The sequence below is a fragment of the Ovis canadensis genome, chromosome 25, assembly GCF_042477335.2.
Source record: "Ovis canadensis isolate MfBH-ARS-UI-01 breed Bighorn chromosome 25, ARS-UI_OviCan_v2, whole genome shotgun sequence".
NCBI classification, from domain to species: domain Eukaryota; kingdom Metazoa; phylum Chordata; class Mammalia; order Artiodactyla; family Bovidae; genus Ovis; species Ovis canadensis.
In genome coordinates, this window is record NC_091269.1 from 60,333,080 (window position 1) to 60,353,528 (window position 20,449).

The window sequence follows — 20,449 nt, forward strand, 5'->3', positions numbered from 1 at the left end:
TCTGTGCAGAAACAGACATGTGGCAGCTGTCGGTGACTCAGCAGGGCCTGATTCTGTCATGCCTTTGGGGGATTACCTATGTATTGAGAATATCTCCTTAATACATTTTTCTAAACGCCCTGGGTGAGACTTAGAGGAATTTGCTCAAGTAATAGAGACAACCTGTGATTTCCATTCTCACCCCTGATGTGACTTACTTGGTGCCATCTGCTTGTCTAACAGGGGCTGATGGCTCTGAAACAGCAACCCAGGCTCAGAGTCAGTGCCTCCTTAGTTCTATGATATATTGATTGATTGACTGACTGATGAATTCAATCCACACGTACTGATGCCTCTGTCCAGCAGCCGCTCTGCACCATGCTGGGAACCACTGCGAACAGGCCAGGTGTCTGTACCTTACAGATGCTCTGCAGAGACTGTCACATAAACCCCGAGCTATAACCTGTTCAATGACTGGCTGATAAATAGAACAGTGGTAACACGAAGGGTGGGGTTTAGCTCTGCCTGGGTCAGTCAGGAAACTGCACAGAGAGTCTCATTCAAGAGAGGTGTCAAGGCAAATGATGGTGGGCCAGGAAAGAAGGAGGGGGACAAAGTGGAGGGTGAAAACCTGTGAGGCCAGTGTAGGACAAGCCACTGGATGTGACTCCAGCAGACACACAGGGCAGTGTGAGGATTAGAGAGGAGTTTCAGAAACATTTTGAGTGTCTGAGGCAAAGAGAGCTGGAAGTAGAGAGTTCTGTGAGGAAGTGTCTCAAGGGCAGGATTGAATGAGGCTTTTTCTGGAGAGAAAAAGGAGGGGGGTGGGTTCAGATGGTCTTTTTATTTAATAGCTTGTCTAGAAATGAAACTGACTTTGCTTAGTAATCTTTAGCATCATTTGATTTTAACTAATTGAAACCAATCCTCCAGCCCCGTGCTGCCCAATGGAAATATAATGTGAGCCACATTCCATAATTTTGAATGTTCTAATTACAAAATTTTAAAAATTAAGAAGAAACAGGTTAAATTATTTTTCATAATATATTTTATTTAACTCTGTATAGCCAAAATATTACCATCAAAAATGTGATCATACAAATAACCGTTAATGATTTTTTTCATCGTGTTCATTTCTTTGTGCTATGTCTTAGAAATCCGGCATGTATTTTTCTCATGGCACGCCTGGGTTCACAGTAGCCACATTTCAAGGCTTAATCAGCCAGCACGTCTTGGGCAATGCAGCTCTAACCTTACTCATAGCCTAGGCAGATGGCTTCTCTGGACTTCTGATAGATATTTACTACAGGAATTAGAAAGTATAAATTTTAAATGGCACATCCTCCTGATAATTCAACCACATATTTCTGGGCATAGTCAGGAGAAATGGCTTGCAGGATGATTCCTTTTTGCATCTTCAGGGGTGACTGTGAAGAATCTTCAGGCCTTTCAAGTCCTGCAGAATGTTTTCCACAAAGTCAGCGACCCCATCCTCTGCACCAAAGTCCTGTCATCCATTAGGACCATGTGGAGCTGGAACGCCCGCAACTTCTTCCTGCTGGAGTGGACCCTGCAGCCCATCTCGCAGTTTGTGGAGATCATGCCCCTGAAGCCGATCCTGGTGCAGAGGCACTTCTTCCAGATGCTGGAGGCCCTGGTGTTTGAGCTGCGTTATGTGCCCCATGAGATCCTGCGGAAGGTGCAGCGTCTGATCCAGGAGAACCCGGAGTCACTCTGTACCCTCGTGGCCCTGCAGAGCATTCTCAGGATTGCTGGGAGCGACCCACTCTTCCCTGACATCTTCCGGGACTCGGGGCTCCTGGGTCTGCTGCTGGCCCAGCTGCGGAAGCACGCCAAGATCCTGAGGAAGTCAGGTGCCTCCCTGGAGCGTCAGGAGGGGAAGTGGGGAATGGGCCGGGGTCAGTGTTAGCCGGGCCTGGTCTGTGTGCCAGCCCCAGCACCCATCAACATAACAGAGAGAAGTGAGCGTGCAAGGGTCGCCTGGTGCCATGAAGCTTAGAGAGAGTACCCTTGGGATCCATGGCTTCACAGAGCAGGCAGACTCCCTGTTTACTGTAACTTGCTTGCTCCTCCCCACGATAAGTTGAGAGGGATAGGTGTAACTTTAAGGCAGCTCATGGGACTAACTCAGGCCTGATGAGTTCTAAGCTATGAGATACCTCCTGCGCCAGTTATTGTCTGAGTATGTAGATGGGTAGACAGGGCCTCAGGAGTGCAAAAGGCTTTCAGAGAGGCCTGAGCTCTGGGTGGGGGAAGGTGTGGGGTCACCTCTGGGCTCTACTGGAACATGGCCACCTTGCTCACATGGGGCTGTAGGGCCCAGTGGTCTTCCCTTGGAACAGAGGTCAGCAACCAGGGCCTTGCTGGCCCAGCTTGCCCCTCTAAGCTTGGCCACGCTTTTGTGCGCCCTGCTGGGTTGTATGCCCATGGCTCTTTGGCAGCATCCCCTCGCCTCTGCTTCAGGACTGCTGGCCTGGGCTCTCTTCCTGCCTAACCATGCCCCATGCACATACCTTGGATTTTTCTATAAGCCTTCCAGGGGATTCTGATGCAACTCAAGTTGGAGAGCTTCTGATGTAGGGATTATAGGGTCACATCTTACAAGTTAGGATGCACACTCCTTTATAATGGAAGCATGATTTACAAGTTAGGATGCACACTCCTTTATAATGGAAGCATGATATTCATCTTTCTTTAAGAAGATAGATATTGGACATGTCAATGGACACGAGTTTGAGCAAACTCCAGGAGACAGTGAAGAACAGGGAAACCTGGTGTGCTGCAGTCCACGGGATCGCAAAGAGCTGGGCTGAGCAACGACAACAAAGAGGGCAGAAAAGTGACGGAACTGGAGGTTTGGGGCCATAGCACACGTGCTTAAAATTTTCTTTCCGTTGTTTCTTAACTATGGCAGGAAAAAAAGAGATCAATCCTGGAGTTCAAGATACAGAACGAGAACTGACTTGTGTGATGCTGAAAACTGTGGTCACGCTTCTGAAAGGGTCGGTTAGGAATGCAGGTGAGAATGCTACCAGATTCACACTGTGACCGCTTGGGGAAACACTGACTATTTCCTGATGATTTATGTCAGTGTTCAAAGGCTGTATCCAAAGAATAGCCAACACCATGGCTGTGGCTAATGTCCATTTACTGCTTTATCTCTGGTGATCATCAGTAAACTGGTAGACACATCAGTTGACACTTTTTACTGTTTAGATTGCTAAATAAGGTGGTGAGTCAAAGAGTTATCTTAAATTTATGAGACCACAGAAACCCCATTTCCCTCAAGTAAAATCTTTTAATATCTTGCTGCACCGACTATAGATGCTTTTATAAAAAGATTCAAATTGTAAAATATTGTCATCATTTTTTAGAGAGATAATTTGATGTGCTTCTAGCCCATGATGGATTTAATAGCTTCATTCATTAAAACAAATTTTTTTAGCTTCCTGAGATCATGTGGCTCCCATGTTTAAAAATACATGCATAAAATACATGCATGTATCTTATACTATAAAGCAGATGCACAACAAAGTGACATGAATGGGTTTGGTAATCTGGTGCATCTTTACTTGGGGCCTCAGAGGTCAACTATGCCGAACGTGAATGGCTATTTCATTATGGTAGAGCATCTCTCATGTGAGACTATGAAAGATTTCCTGGAGGTTCTGGTTAAAAGGGAGATACATATTCCTAGGTTCCCTCCCAGAGATCTAATTATCAGGTCAAGGAAGAACCCAGAAATCTACTTTTAAAAGGCCCTCTAGGTGATTCCATGTAAGGAATACCTGGCCCATAATTGGGAAATTCTGCTTTATGGAGTTGACCAGCTCAAATCCACATCTTGCCATTTGAATGATCCAGTTACTTCCTGGTTCTTATTCTACATGTAATTACTCCAAAGATCAGTCCCAGGGAAGAAATTCTTAGGATTACTTTTAAACAAAAAACATGCCGTTAGCCAAATTTCTTTGATTCTGCTCCCCCACCATCCCAAGAAACTGCTTATGAATTAAATGCATTCTTAAATTCTGGCTTGCTTTGAACAAGGCTTTAGGCAGAGATAAGAATTGATAAAATAAGAATTGCCATTGGCCCTGGATTAGGGAATTATGTGGAAATAAATGTCAGAGGTACATCCAATTAAAGTTTATATTACTTAGAAAAGGGGGAAGGTGGTTTCAAAAGCAGAATTCTCGCTGGAGAAGAAAGCAGTTTTCTTTTTAATTCTCAGCTCCGTAGTTTCTCTATTCCTCTTCTTATTTTAACAGTAAGTATTGATTTTGAAAAAAAAGTTTCTAATGGGTGGAAAAAACATATACATATGTAGCCAAACAAACTTGGAAATTGTAAAGAAAAGCTGTCCTTATAATTGAAACTAAGGTCCCAAGATACCCATCACTCTAGCAATACTGTCTGTCTGGTCCCCAGTTGTCCTGAAAGACCACGGCATGGTGCCCTTCATCAAGATCTTCCTGGATGATGAGTGCTACCGGGGAGCCTCACTCGGCATCTTGGAGCAGCTCTCAGTCATCAACACCGAGGAGTACATGAGCATCATCGTGGGCGCTTTGTGCTCGTCCACTCAGGGGGAAATACAGCTGAAACTGGATCTCCTGAAGGTGATGTCGAGTCCTCCTTTGTGATGGGCTTTCCCACGGACACGCAGCGCGTGATCGGCATTTGCCCATGATTTCATCCCTTCACTCGGTCCCTTGTCCTACAGGTGGAGTGGCACTAGCTGCTGTCACAGACAAATCCCACCTGCTCAATAGCCTGGCACATTAGAGGCTGCTTGCATATGGTCCAGTCAGTAATTGGGAGGAATGTCATTCAGGGACAGCTGTCACCTAGGCATCTAAGCCAGCCAGCAGACGAGGGAAGGGAGAGCAAAGAAAACGGTGCACGCTCTTCTCTGGCCTAGAACTGGTGCATAACCAATTTTCTTTGGGCAGGATTCGTCCGGATGCATGAGGTGCCAGGAAACGTAGTCCTCGGTTGGGCCGTTACTTCCCAGCCGCACTGCAGACTATGGACGTGGCGCCCGAATTGGTGGTGGCCAAGCGGCTGCCTTGTTTAGCCGCCCAGCCTTTAGTGAGCAAGGCCCGATGCAGAGTGCCCGGGACACACAGTGGAGTGAAACTCAGCCCTTGCTAACTGGTACCTCTAGACTAGGACTAATACTAAGTACGCAATCATGGAGTCGGACACGACTGACGTGACTTAGCGGCAGCATGGTGATGCACATGGTTATGCCCTCGTAGATGCTGAAAGCAGGCTGCCACGGGGACAGAGAAGTAGAAACCAGCGTTGCCTTGCGTGTTTGAGGAAGGGTCACGGAGGACATCTGAACTGGGAAAGGAAGCCAAAGGCAGTCAAAGGGACAGGAGCAGTGGTCACACAGGGAAAAGTCAAACTAGGGTGTCACCTTTGGACAACAAAGAAAAGCATATGTATATGTTTTTATAATATTGTTAACCATCACCAAATTGTCTTAAAATAGTTAAAGATGAAAATAACTATCATCAGCCTGATAGCTCTCACAATTTTGTTTCTATTCCTGCTTTTCCATTTCTTTTGTCTGTGGGGGCTTATACCTTTAGCAAAAATCCTCTATCTTTCATTTATGGCTGTTTAAGAGAAGGGCAGCCTGAAATGCGAATATCCCCCAGGGAACTGACTTGGGGACCTGCCACGTCTGTGTGCAAAACAACCCTGCGTGCGAAACACACTCCTGTTTCATTACCGTGTTATCCTGGACCACCGGTGAATTTTCTATAATACAGAGTTGCTCTCACTTCCAAATTAAAACCCTCAGCCATAGTTAGCCATGAGATGACACGGCCCTTATGGCAGAAAGTGAAGAGGAACTAAAAAGCCTCTTGATGAAAGTGAAAGAGGAGAGTGAAAAAGTTGGCTTAAAGCTCAACATTCAGAAAACTAAGATCATGGCATCTGGTCCCATCACTTCATGGGAAATAGATGGGGAAACAGTGGAAACAGTGTCAGACTTTATTTTTGGGGGCGATGGTGATTGCAGCCATGAAATTAAAAGATGCTTACTCCTTGGAAGGAAAGTTATAACCAACCTAGACAGCATATTCAAAAGCAGAGACATTACTTTGCCAACAAAGGTCCGTCTAGTCAAGACTATGGTTTTTCCAGCGGTCATGTTATGGATGTGAGAGTTGGACTGTGAAGAAAGCTGAGTGCTGAAGAAGTGATGCTTTTGAACTGTGGTGTTGGAGAAGACTCTTGAGAGTCCCTTGGACTGCAAGGAGATCCAACCAGTCCATCCTAAAGGAGATCAGTCCTGGGTGTTCACTGGAAGGCCTGATGCTAAAGCTGAAACTCCAATACTTTGGCCACCTCATGTGAAGAGTTGACTCATTGGAAAAGACCTTGATGCTGGGAAGGATTAGGGGCAGGAGGAGAAGGGGACAACAGAGGATGAGATGGCTGGATGGCATCACTGACTCGATGGACGTGAGTCTGAGTGAACTCCGGGAGATGGTGATGGACAGGGAGGCTTGGTGCGCTGCGACTCGTGGGGTCGCAAAGAGTTGGACACGACTGAGAGACTGAACTGACCTGAACTGAGCTGATCTCAGTATAAAACCATTTAACAGTTAGAGAACGACATTCGGTTTATTTTACCAACTTAATTCCTCGGCAAAGCCAGTGTCAGGCTCTGATGTAGCGGTATTCGTGTCGTCTGATGACCTAAGCCCGTGGAGCTCAGCAGAGCCAGTGTGTCATGAGAAGCCCGTCCAAAAGTGGCATTTTGACTGCGGTTATCGTGCATTTCATAGATGACAAGAACCGAAACAGTGACTTAATCACAGAGTCAAAAAATCAGTGAAGGTGATGGAACAAAAAAGGAAAGTTAAGGTCTTTTGAAAGATACTGGAGCTCCATGGTTATGTGAAGTAACAGGTCTGAAGGGAGCATGTAGAGGGGAGATTAAAGGGGAGAGATAGCAAGAATTAATGAGAGTTTATAGCTGGAAAGCGCCTTGGCTTCAGTGGTCCGGTCCTGATGTGGCAGTAGAGACAGGCCTGGAGAGATTCTAATACTCAAAGGTGAAGCTGAATTTGAATCTAAGACGAGTGACTAAAAATTTGGTGATCTTTTCTCTTCACCATGCTCTTTGTTGAATGTTTTTCTCATATGTCTCTGTTCAACTTAATTCGAATGAGGGACAGGGAAGGCAGGGAGCAAGGCAGTCCGGACTTTGATTTTCTCTTGGATGAATAATTGGAATCCCTAACTGTACCTGGCATTTTCACATTTATAGTCAAACAGATCCACGGAGAGGAAAGTTTCGGAGAGTACAGTATTTTTGTGTCTATTATAGAAAAGCTCTCTACTTTGCTCCAAAGTTCCTCTTGTTTACCCGACAGCCCAGAGGCACCGTACTGGAGTGTCAGACCTTGGGTAATAGGACTGAATTTCCAGAATTAGCCGTAAAGCCATGGTGTTTTACAGATTCAGTATCATTTCAGTATCACACTATCAAGAGAGTACATCAGGGATGAATAACGTGTGAGCTTTTTAACACAGTCATACTCTGGGCTTCCCTCATAGCTCAGTTGGTAAAGAATCCACCTGCAATGCGGGAGAGCCCGGTTCGATTCTTGGGTCAGGAAGATCCTCTGGAGAAGGGATAGACTACCCACTCCAGTATTCTGGCCTGGAGAATTCCATGGACTGCGTAGTCCTTGGGGTTGCAGAGAGTCAGACACGGCTGAGCGGCTTTCACTTTCACCCTTTGCTCCACTTGCTGTCTTCTTCCTGGGTACCAAGTTACTGCTGGGCAGTGAGGAGGGTGCCTGGCGCCGCCATGGCTTTTCCGGAACCAGGCTGATAACCCACTGAAGCTCTGGTGGGTTGTGGGGAAGGATTGGGCCCCAGAGCCTGTTCCAGCCTTGCCCACCATCAAGTCCTATGAGCAACTAGCCAACATTTGCTGGAATCTGATGTGAGATAGGCCTTTGTTTTAAATCACTTTGGGAACCCCTTGGGAAACAAAGATGTAAAATTAGTTCTGGCTAGATTTCCCATTTTGGTAGTTGAGAGTATGCCTGCACTGTGCCTGCAAAGTGGGTCAGATGTAGAATGAAGGGGAAGTGATGGAATGTGGGGGCCTCAAAGGCAGGACCCTCCACCCCACCACCTGACCAAGGTTTGCCATCTCTGAAGTATATTCACATCATGGTGCCACCCTCACTTCCCTTCCCTGAGAATCAGCCAGCTGCTCTGGAGGAGAAAATTCCTCCAGAAACATGTGACTTAAGGCAGTTGCTTCCAAAAATCCAGTGGTGCTTCCATACCAATACAGAAGGACATGTGACTTCACCCCCTAATTCTGGCAAATGATAACCGAGTTAAAGAATAATGTAAGCAAATGAATTTCCTCTCCACGGCCAGTGGGACCATGATTGGGTTATGCACAAATTCAGATTGATTTGCTAATATACATTTAGCTGTTCAACTCTGAGCTTAATTGCATTACCTCACCCGTCTTCCAGCATGACACATGGAAAATTATGAGGAATAACAAATAATAGAATGTGAAATAAATCCTGTTAGTCTTAACATAGTTAGCGCTTTGCAGCAGACATCCATTTTATAGATTCAAGCTGGAGGAATACTAACTCAGAGACGATGACATGGTAACTGAGTTAAGGAGGAGAAAATGTGCTTAACGCTGACCTTTCTTGAAATGTGTCAACCCTAGCCTGATTACTTTGACTTCAGCTGATTAAATTTACTCCCTTCCGCAGACTTGCAAGCCTAGGTGATGCATTATCACGCAAAGTTGAATGACAGTAATGGAGACCCTCCTCCTAGGCCCCCAGTTCCTGACAAATTGTTTCCCGAAGTAGCGCAGTATTTATTTTCCTTTATGATAGAAATGTTTCTCTTTAGTTGCTATGAAATTAAGTCTTTGTAATTAGATTTTGGACTCTTTACTTTATGACTCTGCAAATATGAAATTAACCCCATCCCAAGAAATAATAGAGAAGCCTGAGGTCTAATGGCATTACCCCCATTTTAGATAATGACTCTGAATTCAATAAATCAAACAAAGCAACAATTAAGGACAGCCATTTCTTCCCCCCTCCCTATAGGAGGAGAGAAGTGCCATCTAGGAATTAAGGGGATAGACCCTCTGAGAGACACAGATCATAAGGATGGCTAAGATCGTGTTGCTCTCTTTTTAAAATATCTGCCCTCAGCACTCGGAATGACAGAGATCTGATGAGCAATATTTGGTATAAAACTGGACAGTTGGAAGGTGGTTTCTCAAGGGAAGAGGGGAGTTTTGGTGGTCCTCTAGCACTCAGACACTTGCTTATAATCTGATTAGCTTTATTTGTTAATCGTTCTCTCTTTTGGGTGTTTATTTTGTCATGTGTCATGTGATAAACAGAAGACTTCCATTCATTCCATTTGCCCTGAATAACATAATAGTGGTTTTCAGAGCTCCTGAAGGCACTCACATAAACGTAGTTTAGCACCCTAGAGCCTCAGATTTCTTGACGTGTCGGTACTTTATCTATTTTTCATGGCACTAGTCACACTGCGACAGGTTGAGACAGACAATGCTGAACCACACTGACCAACGCTAATGGTCAGTCAGCCTTTCGCGTGGATTATCAGATGGCAGGGAGAGACCACCGCCACTCAGCATGCTTGAAGGTTAGAGCGCACTTCCACCTCGGTAAAGAAGCACTAATTCTGTCCAGAGTGAGTTGCTCATACAAGGCAGGCACAGAGGACTGGCCCCAGAGTCCCAGGGCTGGGGGTGGGATTTTGGGAAGGCAGCTGTGGTGATGCTGTGTGTTCAGAGAAAGTCCCTGCCTAGTCTAGGGAACTCTGTGCTGCTAAACCATAAGCTTTTACATTCACCAACATTACTACCCTGGAGAATCTGTTCTGCATATAATCTCCTCTTTAAGGACCTGTCTGTACGTGCAATCTCTCCTCAGTTTTGAGCCAAATACAGAAGTAGCTGGACTTCCCTGTTGGCTCAGTGGTAGAGAGTCTGCCTGCCAGTGCAGCAGACATGGGTTTGATCCCTGAGTCAGGAAGCTCCCCTGGAAAAGGCGATGGCAACCTGCTCCGGTATTCTTGCCTGAGAAACCCCATGGATGGAGGAGCATGTCAGGCTACAGCCCATGGGGTTGCAAAAAGAGTCGGACGTGACTTAGTGGCTAAACAGCAACAGAAGCAGTTAAGTCATATCCTCACTTAGGGGGGGAAAGCAGCTGTCGCTGGAAACACTAGCACTTTGTGTTTCAATCTGCCTCTATCTGCCAGACAGTCTGGAAAGCCCATTTCCCTGAACCATATCCCATGACTCTGATTTGATCCCCTGTTAGTGGGTGACCCTGATGCTGAGTTTCTTTTAAAGACCAGAATAATTCAATTTCCCCACAGCCATCCCCCAGAGCTGTGGAGGGCAATCATTGATCCAACCACCATAGGTCATGCATTTCCTTTTCCTATAACTGGGAAAAGATCAGTTGACCCATATTGGTACAGATGAATCTTTCTACCGCACTCTGTATGATAATTTGCCCATTTTGAGCATAATCATGACCTTTGGCCTTGTATAGATTCTCCTAGTTTCTACAATCTTTGTTTTGTTTACTTGAAATGTCATTGACAGGGCAGTGGGAACACTTTAAGCAGCTTCTAGGTCATCATTTCTCTCCATCTTTGAAAGAGTCCTTGCTTGTGGGCATTAGCTTCGTTCTGGCTTATTTCACGCTTTCCTACCCCATGCCTGGGTTCACCGTCCGCCAAGCAGTTCAAGCTTCTTGTAGCAGAATATAATCTTAGATAATAAAATATGGGTTCTAGTGGTACACATTATAGTGTTTCAGATAAACACTAGTGTTAGGTTGGAGTTACCAGCATTTTAGAGACAGAACTAGAAAATTACTTTCCCCCCGCAAAGTACATGACTTCGTATTTCATATTTACCTGTAACTTTACTGAGTTTCTATCTGACTTTCTCTATATGAGAATTTAGAAGGCGAGTCCTTTTGCTCCCTTTTCGGACCCATCAATGTTCTCTTTGTCATTGGATTTTCACGTATTATGCCGCAGACTATAACCCTAAACCATGCATTTAAGACACAGTTTCACCCATCTCTCCCGAATTAGGGACTTTCTTTTCCCTTATTTTTTCTCTTTGAACCTTGTTTCAAGCATCCTGAAATTGACTTTAAGTTATGCCTGCCAAGAAAAGTCTCTTTGCTGTGTCTCTAGAGCACTAAACATCGTAAAGGATGAAACAACTCAAATGTTCCTCCAGCACCTACTAGCGAAACTACAGGGACTAGCCATTTTCTGGGAAACATGCTTAAGAAACCTGGGTTTGATGGAGTCCCATTCAATTTTCACAAATTGTAAACAACTAAATGCCAAAATCTAGAGGCTTTCGATATTTATCTAAAATCATCCATCCATTCTTCACTGTTAGGGGTGAGACTTTAGCCCAGAATGAGAACTTCTTAAGTCCAGTCCTTCTTTCCTTCTAAAAACATTTACTGAACACCTAGGGTATATCATGGGTACTAGGACTGAAGAATGGTGCTTTGGAAGTGCTTAGTAAGTGTTTGATTCTAGAGAGAATTAAATGTCTGGCTGTTCCAGAAAGACCTCAGCAGTCTTGCAAAGGTAGATTCTAGAGCGTGCATTGTAACAGCCTAAACTCCACACATGGTCTATAGTACATGCTAGACCTATATGTTTCCCTCCATGAAGGAGTGCTCTTCGCCTTAATTCCCTTTTGAAAATTGTCGCAGCCTTCCTCTAGTTGGAAGTGACATGAAATCAGGCTTGTTCGCTGCTGTGGGTTGTGGTACACCAGCTTTTAAGTAGATTTGTTTGACTGCCTTCCATTTATTAAAAATACCTGTACTTGCACACAGAGGAAGGTAAGTAGTAATAAACTGCTTTGTATAGATTTCACTGTTTCCTTTTGCAATATAGAAAATGGTTCATTCCATGAGTTTAGCAAGTATTTATTAAGTAGGTACCACAATCCACAACAGCGAACAAGCCTGATTTCATGTCACTTCAAACTAGAGGAAGGCTGAGACAATTTTCAAATAGCTTCCATGCAGGATGGTGAGAGTTCTGATTGGGGAGTTAGAGGTGTGAGCACTCAGCCTGGGATGAGTATAAGTGAGGGGTCAGAGAAAGGTTTGTGGAGAGAGATGCACTTGAGATATAAGACAGTAAATCAACCCTATAAAGCAGCATAGGCTTTAAGAGCAACCATTTGAACAAAGACACGGAGGGGCAACCCGAAACTAAGATAAAGAGGAACAGTATAGACCTCCCAGTATTTCAGAATTGCCCACAGGTAGCTTGCTATTCCTCTGGCATGGATCCTGGAGGAGCACCAGGAATGCTCTGGCAATGCCGGGCTGGAGCTCAGCATTAAAGATCTGCTGCCTTGACCTCACTCACTTTTATCTCATTGGTTTCAGTCTCTGCTCCGGATCCTGGAGACCCCCAAAGGCCGCGCTGCTTTCAGAGTCTCCAGTGGGTTCAACGGGCTGCTGTCCCTTCTCTCTGACCTGGAGGGGTCTCTCCAGGAGCCCCCACTGCAGATGTGGGGGGCAGTGTCCCCCAGCCAGACCCTGGACCTTGTCCTGCACAGCCTCTGTGCTTTGTCAGCTGCACTGTGCCTGGACCCTGTCAACGGTGACTTCTTTAGGAGGACCGGGCTCTTTGAGAAGCTGGCCGAGGACCTGTGCTTGCTGGGCTGTTTTGGGGCCCTGGAGGAAGAGGACGCCTCTCCGCCCTCCTGGGAGGACACCAAGACCAGGCCATTTGCTGATCTGCTGAGTGCGGCCTTTTCCTCCGCCAGCCTGCTCCCACCCAAGATCCAGAGCTGCCTGCAGATCCTCAGCTTTCTGGACAGCATGGCCCGAGGCACCCTCCACCTGCGCAGGGACCTGAAGGATGTTCCGAGGACCAGGCAGGAGCTAGCGGTGGACCCTCAGAGGGCAGAACCTGGCAGTGACCCCCAGGGAAGCTTCAAGCAGTGGCCAGACGTGGAAGAGAGGTAGGGCTTTGCTGCCTGCTTCTCTAATCTGTCCTCGGTGTGTCTGTCTCCTGTGTCCCGGGCGCATATCCCGCACATGCGTAGTACAAACTGGGTGTGCGGAAAGTTACGCTGCTACTCACCCTCCTGAGTCCATTCCCAGCAAGCGTCCTCCTATCTGATGTTTAAGCCAATAGGAGACCGAACTGGATTCAGAAGCAAAGGAAACCTTTCCTCTTTTCACAGAGAATGGAGAGGTGCAAGCTCTCCTGCTCTCTGGGCAAGCCTGGGGTGGGGCTGCCTTTAGGGATCCTGTGTAGAGGGAAGGGGTGGAGACCGCAGGGCTGGGCGCACCACCGCCGCACATGGCCCACTGCCACCGCCTGGAGTGGAGGATCCTGCATCTCGCTTCTGCACCGGATCTGTGCGTTGCCACGTCCTGCGCAGCCACTTTGCACTGGAACTCCGGTCTGAAGTGCCTGCCCAGGGCAGGGCCCCTGTATGCAGTAACCAGTGAATAAGTGAGACTAGACTAGGCAGAAAGGAAGAGGGTAGACCTTATCTTATCACCCAGATTCCACCTTATGTTTCCCGGGGATCCCAGTGGGCTTTGCTGGTGACAGCGTGATTTTCTTTCCTTTAAATCAAGTTGACTTTGTCTTGGTTAACTTTGCCTTTTCTTTTCTTTAAATCAAGTTAACGTCATCCCCCTTCCCTGAGAGCTGGCAGAAAACCAGTCTGACTCAGTTCAGGGTCGGGGGATGCTGATGAGTCACTGAGAACCAGGGAGGCTTACCTGATTTTGGAAACTGAGGGCAGAGCTCTGCTGCGCACAGGCTCCCTTTCTCCTTTGGCTTCTTTGCTGTGCCTCGGAGCCTAGGTACCTGGGCCCAGCCTCTTTGGTGCACTGAGCAGCCTTTGCCTTCCTAGCTTGCATCTCCTGCCTGCCAGGGCACTGCCAGGGAGTGGGTGATGTCCTTGACTTGTGAGACACAAACCATAGCGTCCTTCCCAATCATGGGACTCTTCTTGTTCTTTCTTGCTGCTTCCATTTCCCCTAAGAAGGACGTCTTTCTGCAGGCTAACCTTCTCAAGGGCCTGACTTTGATAAACAATTTTTTACTTTCATTCCTGTAACACAGAATTCCACTAAAGTGAGGGAGCACAAAGAACCACCCCGCCGCCTTGGATCAGGAGGGGGAAAATGAAAGAACAAAGCAACAGAATAGTTGGTATCTTTTTTTTTTTTTTTTATTCCTCTGAAGCGTCGATGATAAGACAAAAGTTAATATTGCAGTCAACTATCCTGCCTGCCACCTCTCCAGGTCACGTGGCCCTTAACACCACAGGATTGTCTTCTGAAAGACATGGCACGTGTTTACCCAAAGTGAGCACCCAGTGTGTCAGCCAGACATCAGTACTGGGAGCTGGTGGTGAGGGGTTGGATGTCAATTCTCCAGCCACTGTGATAATCATGATTGTTCTTGTTGCATTGGTTAATCTGGTAAATCAACTTGTTTTCTGACCTTCCATTCCTTCAGAATTTGCTCATGATATAATTATTGCTAGATTTGACTTGCTGACTTTTTAAAAATATTTTTTTGTTTGTGAGAAAGTTCAGCCTTTCACACTTCCTTTACTATTTTTACTGTCAAATTTATGCTGGCCTAGTCAGTTGGGCAGTGTTCCCTCTTAGTTATGTAATAGAACTTGCCAGTAAAACCTCAGGACCCTGATGTTTTCTTGTGAGAAAATTTATTCTTTTTTCTTTTATCTTTTTTTTTTTAAGAGCAGCTTCTTTATTGAGACATAACACCATAAAATTCGCCCATTTAAAATGTACAATTGAATGTTTTTCTTGTATATTCACAGAATTATATGATCATTACCACAGTTGATTAGAACATTTTTATCACACAACAAAGAAACTCCATTATCCATTATTTTCCATTTCTCCCACTCCTACCTCCAGTCCCAGGCAACCATTAATTTATTTTCTGCCTTTCCTGATTCGTCTATTCTACATATATCATATAAACAGGATAGTAGACTATGTGGTTTCTTTGTTTCTGGTTCTTTCATTTAGCATAATGTTTGCAAGGTTCGTCCTTGGGGTAGCATGTATCAGTACTTAATTCTTTTTATTGACAAGTAACATTCCAGTGTGTATACCACAGTTAACATCCACATAACGGCTGATGGGCGTTTGCGTTGTTTTCACTTCAGGGCTATTATGAATAATACTGCTATGAACATTCATGAACAAGATTTTTGTGGATAGGTGTTTGTGTATCTCTTGTCTGGATACCCAACAGTAGGGTGACTAAATCGTATGGTAACTCGATGTTTAACATTTTGATGAACTCCAAATCACTGTCCAGAGTGACTGCGCCGTTTTCTGTTCTTGCTAGTAGTGTGTGAGGGTTTAGTTTGAACATCTTTTTGTCAGCTCTTGTCATTATCTCTTTGACTATAGCCCTCCTAATGGGGATGCTGTGCTATCTTATTGGGCTTTTGATTTTCATTTCCTTGAAGGCTGTTGATATTGAGAATCTTTTCACGTGCTTGTTGGCTACTTGTGTATCTTCTTTGGACAAAGGTCTATTAGACTCTGCACCTTTTAAAAATTGAGGTGACCTTGGTTTATAGCTGTATGATTCATGTGTCCAACATTATAATTCGACTTCTGCATACACTATAGTGTGCTTGCCACCAAAAATCTGGTTTCCATTCGTCACCATATAGTTGACCCATCTTACCCATTTTGCCCTCCTGCAACCCTCCTTCCCTTCCTCTAACCACCACTCTGTTATCTGTATCTATGCTTTTATTTTGTTTCTGTTGTTTTTTTTTTTTTTTTGGCTGCACAGCATATGCGATCTTAGTTCCCCAACCAGGGAAAGTGAGATTCCTGCAGTGGGAGCATGGAGTCTAACCACTGGGTGGCCAGGGAATTCCTTCTATGGGTTTGTTTTTGTTTTGTTCTATTTATTCACTTATTTTTGTACTTTTTACATTCCACGTATGAGTGAAATCATACACTATCTTTTCCATCTGACATTTCAAGTAACATAATGCCCTCAAGGTCCATTCATATTGTAAATGGCAAGATCTCGCATTTTTATGGCTGCGTAGTATCCCACTGTGTGTGTGTCTGTGTATCACACCTTCTTATCCATTCATCTGTGGATGGGCACTTAGATCATTTCTTTATCTTGGCTATCGTAAATAAAGTTGCAGTGAGCGTAACAGTGTATATATCTCTTTGAATTAATGTTTTCATATCCTTTGGATAAATACCCAAGAGCAGAAGAGTTGGACCATATGGTGGTTCTGTTCTTAATTTTTTGCAGAATCTCCATGATGTTTATTTACATTCCCACCAACAGTGTATGAAGGTTCCTTTTCTCTGTACCCTTGCAGATACTCGTTATTGCCTTTTTTTTTTTTTATAATAGCCACCCTATTGGGCATGAGGTTATATTTTATTGTGATTTTGCCTTGCATTTTCCTAATAATTAGTAATGTTGAACATTTTTTCAGGTGCCTGTTGGCCATCTGTATGTAATCTTTGGAATGTCTACTTAGAGTTCTGTCCATTTTAAAAAAATTGTTCTTTTGTTGTTGAGTTGCATGAGTTCTTTATGTGTTTTGATTACTATGGCTTTGTAGTGTAATTTGAAATTAGAGAGTGTGACACCTTCAGCTTTGTCCTTTCTTTCTCAGAATTGCTTTGGGTATTCAAGGCCTTCTGTGGTTCCATACAAATTTTAGAACTTTTACATTCTATTTCTATGAAAAATATTGTTGAAATTTTGATAGGAATTGCACTGAAGCTGTAGATTGCTTTTGGTAATATAGAAATAATGTTAATTCTTCCAATGTTATAGTAAATAAGAGTGGTGAGAGTGGGTATAGTTGTTTCTAATCTAAGAGAACATGCTTTGTTTTCCACTGTTCAGTAAGATGTTAGCTGGATTTGACATGTAGGTTATTTATGACCTTTATTCATTTTATTGAGAGCTTTAAAAATCATAAATGGATGTTGACTCTTGTCAGATGCTTCTCCTGCATCTGTAGAGTTACTCCTTTGATTTGTATCCTTTGGTTTAAATGGTGTATCATATTGACTGGTTTGTGGAGGTTGACTCACACTTGTATCCTTAGAATAAATCCCACATGATGATGGTGTATAAGCCTTTCAGTATACTGTTGCCTTTAGTTTGCTACTATTTTGTTGAGAATTTTTGCATCTACGTTTACCAAAGACATTGGCCTATAATTTTCTTTTTTTGTTTTGTTCTTGTCTGGTTTTGGTATCAAGGTAGTGCTGGCCTCATAAAGTGAATTAGGAAGCATCCCCTTGTCTTCAATTTTTTGCTTGATACCCTTCTTTCAATGTTTGGTAGAATTTGCCAGCTGTCTGGCCGTGGGCTTCTGTTTTCTGGGATATTTTTGATTACTGTTTCAGTCGTCAATAGTGATCAGTCTATTCAGACTTTCTGTTTCTCCATGAATCAGTCTTAGAAAGTTGTTTGTTCTAAGATTCTAACCATTTCCTTTAGGCTGTCCAATTTGTTGATGTAAAGCAGTTCAGAGAACTCTCTTACAATCCTTTGTATTTCTGTGATATCTGTGTATTTCTGATTTTATGTGAGCCTTCTCTCTTTTTGTCTTGGTGAGTCTAGCTAAAAATTTGTCAGTTTTGCTTGTCTTTTCGAAGAACCAGGTTTTAGCTTCATTCTATTATCTTTTTAGTCTCTGGTTTATTTCCACCAGGTTTTTTTTTTTTGTTTTTTATTTCCTTCCTTCTACTGACTTAGGGCTTTGTTTCTTCTTTTCTGCTTCTTCAGGTGTAAGCTTAGACTGTTTTTGAGGTTTTCTTATTTCTTGGGGTGAGCATGTGTTGCTATAAACTTCCCTCTTAGAGCTACTTTTGCTGCATCACGTTGAGTCTGGTGTGGCCTATTTTCATTTGACTTTGTCTTCAGGTAGTTCTTGATTTCTCCTTTGATTTCTTCAGTACCATGTTGTTTAGTGTCTACATATTGTGATTTTCCCATCCTTTCACTTGTAATTGACTTATAGTTTCATACAGGTGGTTGGAAATATGCTTGATATGATTTCATTCTTAAAGTTATTGAGACTTGTGTCCCAACATATAGTCCATCCTGGAGAATTTCTATGTGCACCTGAAAAGAGTGTATGTTCTGCTGATTTCGGATGGAATGTTCTGGATTTATTTAAGTCTGTCTACTCTAATGTTTCCCTTAAGCCCTGTGTTTCCTTATTGAATTTCTGTCCAAATAATCTAACAGTTGATGTAAGTGGGGGTATTAAAGTCGCCTACTATTCTTATGTTGCTGTCAATTTCTCCCTTTAGGTTAGTTAGAATTATTTCATATATGCTGGTATTCCTATGTTGCTGCTGCTAAGTCGTGTCCGACTCTGTGTGACCCCATAGACGGCAGCCCACCAGGCTCCCCTGTCCCTATAGTTAGGTCCATATATATTAACACATGCTATGTCTCCTTGAGAGATTATCCCCATTTTTTCTCTTGTTGTCTTTTTTGGCTTGAAGTCTGTTTTGTTGGCTATGAGTATGGCTATACCTGTTTTTTTGTTTGCTTGCTTTTGCTGCCGTTTGCCTAGAGTATAATTTTCCGTATCTTCACTTGGAACCTATATTTGTCTTTAGAGCTGAGATGAGTCTCCTGGAGACAGCCTATAGTTGGGTCTTGCGTTTTAACCCACCCAGCCGCTCTGTCTTTCAATTGGTGGATCCAATGCATTTGCATTTAGGGAGATTATTGACACACAGTCTCACCATCGCCATTCACCTTTTGTTTTCTGGTCGCTCTATACCTCCATCGTCTCTTTTCCCTTGCTTTTGTCATTTCACTTTGGTGGTTTTGTGTGGCATTCTCCTAAATTACCCGTTGCTCGCGTTTCACTCCTCTGCTCTGGATTTTAGTGTTATGGTTACCACGCGGTTTGTATAAACGGTTCCACAGGCTGCTGTGTTGTGTGTGTGCTCAGTTGCTCAGTGGTGTCCGGCTCTGTGACCCCATGGACGGTAGCCCTCCAGGCTCCTCTGTGCACGGAATTTTCCAGGCAAGAATACTGGAATGTTGCCAGTTTCCCTTTCCGGGGGATCTTCCCAACCCAGGGATTGAACCTGTGTCTCTTGCATCTCCTGCACTGGCAGGCAAATGTGCCACCAATGTGCCACCTGGGAAACCCATTTCATAGGTTACATAGTTCTTTTTCTACGGAAAAGTTGTTGTCTTCATTTGCTTATACAGATTCTATCTTTTTATTCTTCCCTTTTAGTTTTGTTGCCACAAATTATCCCCTTTTGTGTTGTGAGTTTATTGCCAAATTGAAGTAGCCATTTTTTAAATGCTTTTATCCCCTTTTAACCTGTATGCTCTAATTGCTTAACAACTTATTCTGATACAGAGTTGCTGCTTTCTGATTCTGTCTATTATTTCTTCAGAGTTTTGGGGACTTTCGCTCCTTTGTTTTAGGTAGAAGAGCTCCTTTCAACATTTCTTATCAGGCAGGTCTAGTAGTGAACTCTCTCTGCTTTTGTTTGTCTAGGAAAGACTATTTCATCTTCATATCTGAAGGATAACTTTTCTGGGTAGAGTATTCTTGGTTGACAGTTTTAATCTTTCTATATATTGAGTATATTATTCCACTCTCTCCTGGCCTATAGCATTTCTGCTGAGAAATAAAATAACCTAAAGGGGGTAACTTGTAGGTTACTGTCTTTTTTTCTTCCCGATCATCTTTAAAATTCTTTATCACTGACTTTTGACATTTTTAATGTAATGTGTCTTGGTGAAGATCTTTTTGCATTGAAATAATTGGGAGTTCTATTAGTTTCATGGACTTGTATATCCAGTTTCTTCCCAGATTGGGAAAGTTCTCAGCTGATGTTCCTTTAAGTAATCTCTCTTCTCCTTTGGGGATACCCATTATCTCTCAGTTGCCTTTTCTAATCAAATTGGATAATTCTTGTAGAGGTTCTTCATTAAAAAATGTCATCTTCTTACTTCTTTTACCAAATCATCTCTAGACTCTCACTGTGAGCCGATCCTCCCTTCCAAGGGGTGTGCTCCGCTTCCAGGGTCTTCTACTCCACCTTCGTCTCATTTATTGAGTTTCTCAGCTCCAGAATGTCCACTGGTTCTTTTTAAGAGCTGCAGTCTCTTTGGTAAAGTACCCCTTCTGTTTATTAATTTTACTCCTGACTCACTGAGTTGCCTTCCTGAGTATTCTGCTCTGTTTCTAGCGCTTTCTAATCCATTCTTTGTCTCATTTATCGAGTTTCTCGGCTCCAGGATGTCCACTGGTTCTGTTTAAGAGCTG

At 43.8% G+C, this 20,449-nt stretch overlaps 1 protein-coding gene across 3 annotated transcripts in view; it reads left to right on the forward strand.

Moving 5' to 3' along the window:
- WDFY4 (WDFY family member 4) overlaps window positions 1-20,449 on the forward strand; it is a 265,680-nt gene that overhangs the window by 47,000 nt on the left and 198,231 nt on the right. For all 3 annotated transcript variants that reach the window (XM_069572500.1, XM_069572499.1, XM_069572501.1), the window contains 4 exons: window positions 1,401-1,853; window positions 2,915-3,019; window positions 4,432-4,622; window positions 12,513-13,093. In XM_069572500.1, the coding sequence (XP_069428601.1) occupies window positions 1,401-1,853; window positions 2,915-3,019; window positions 4,432-4,622; window positions 12,513-13,093 (1,330 nt within the window). The remainder of the gene's footprint in view (window positions 1-1,400; window positions 1,854-2,914; window positions 3,020-4,431; window positions 4,623-12,512; window positions 13,094-20,449) is intronic.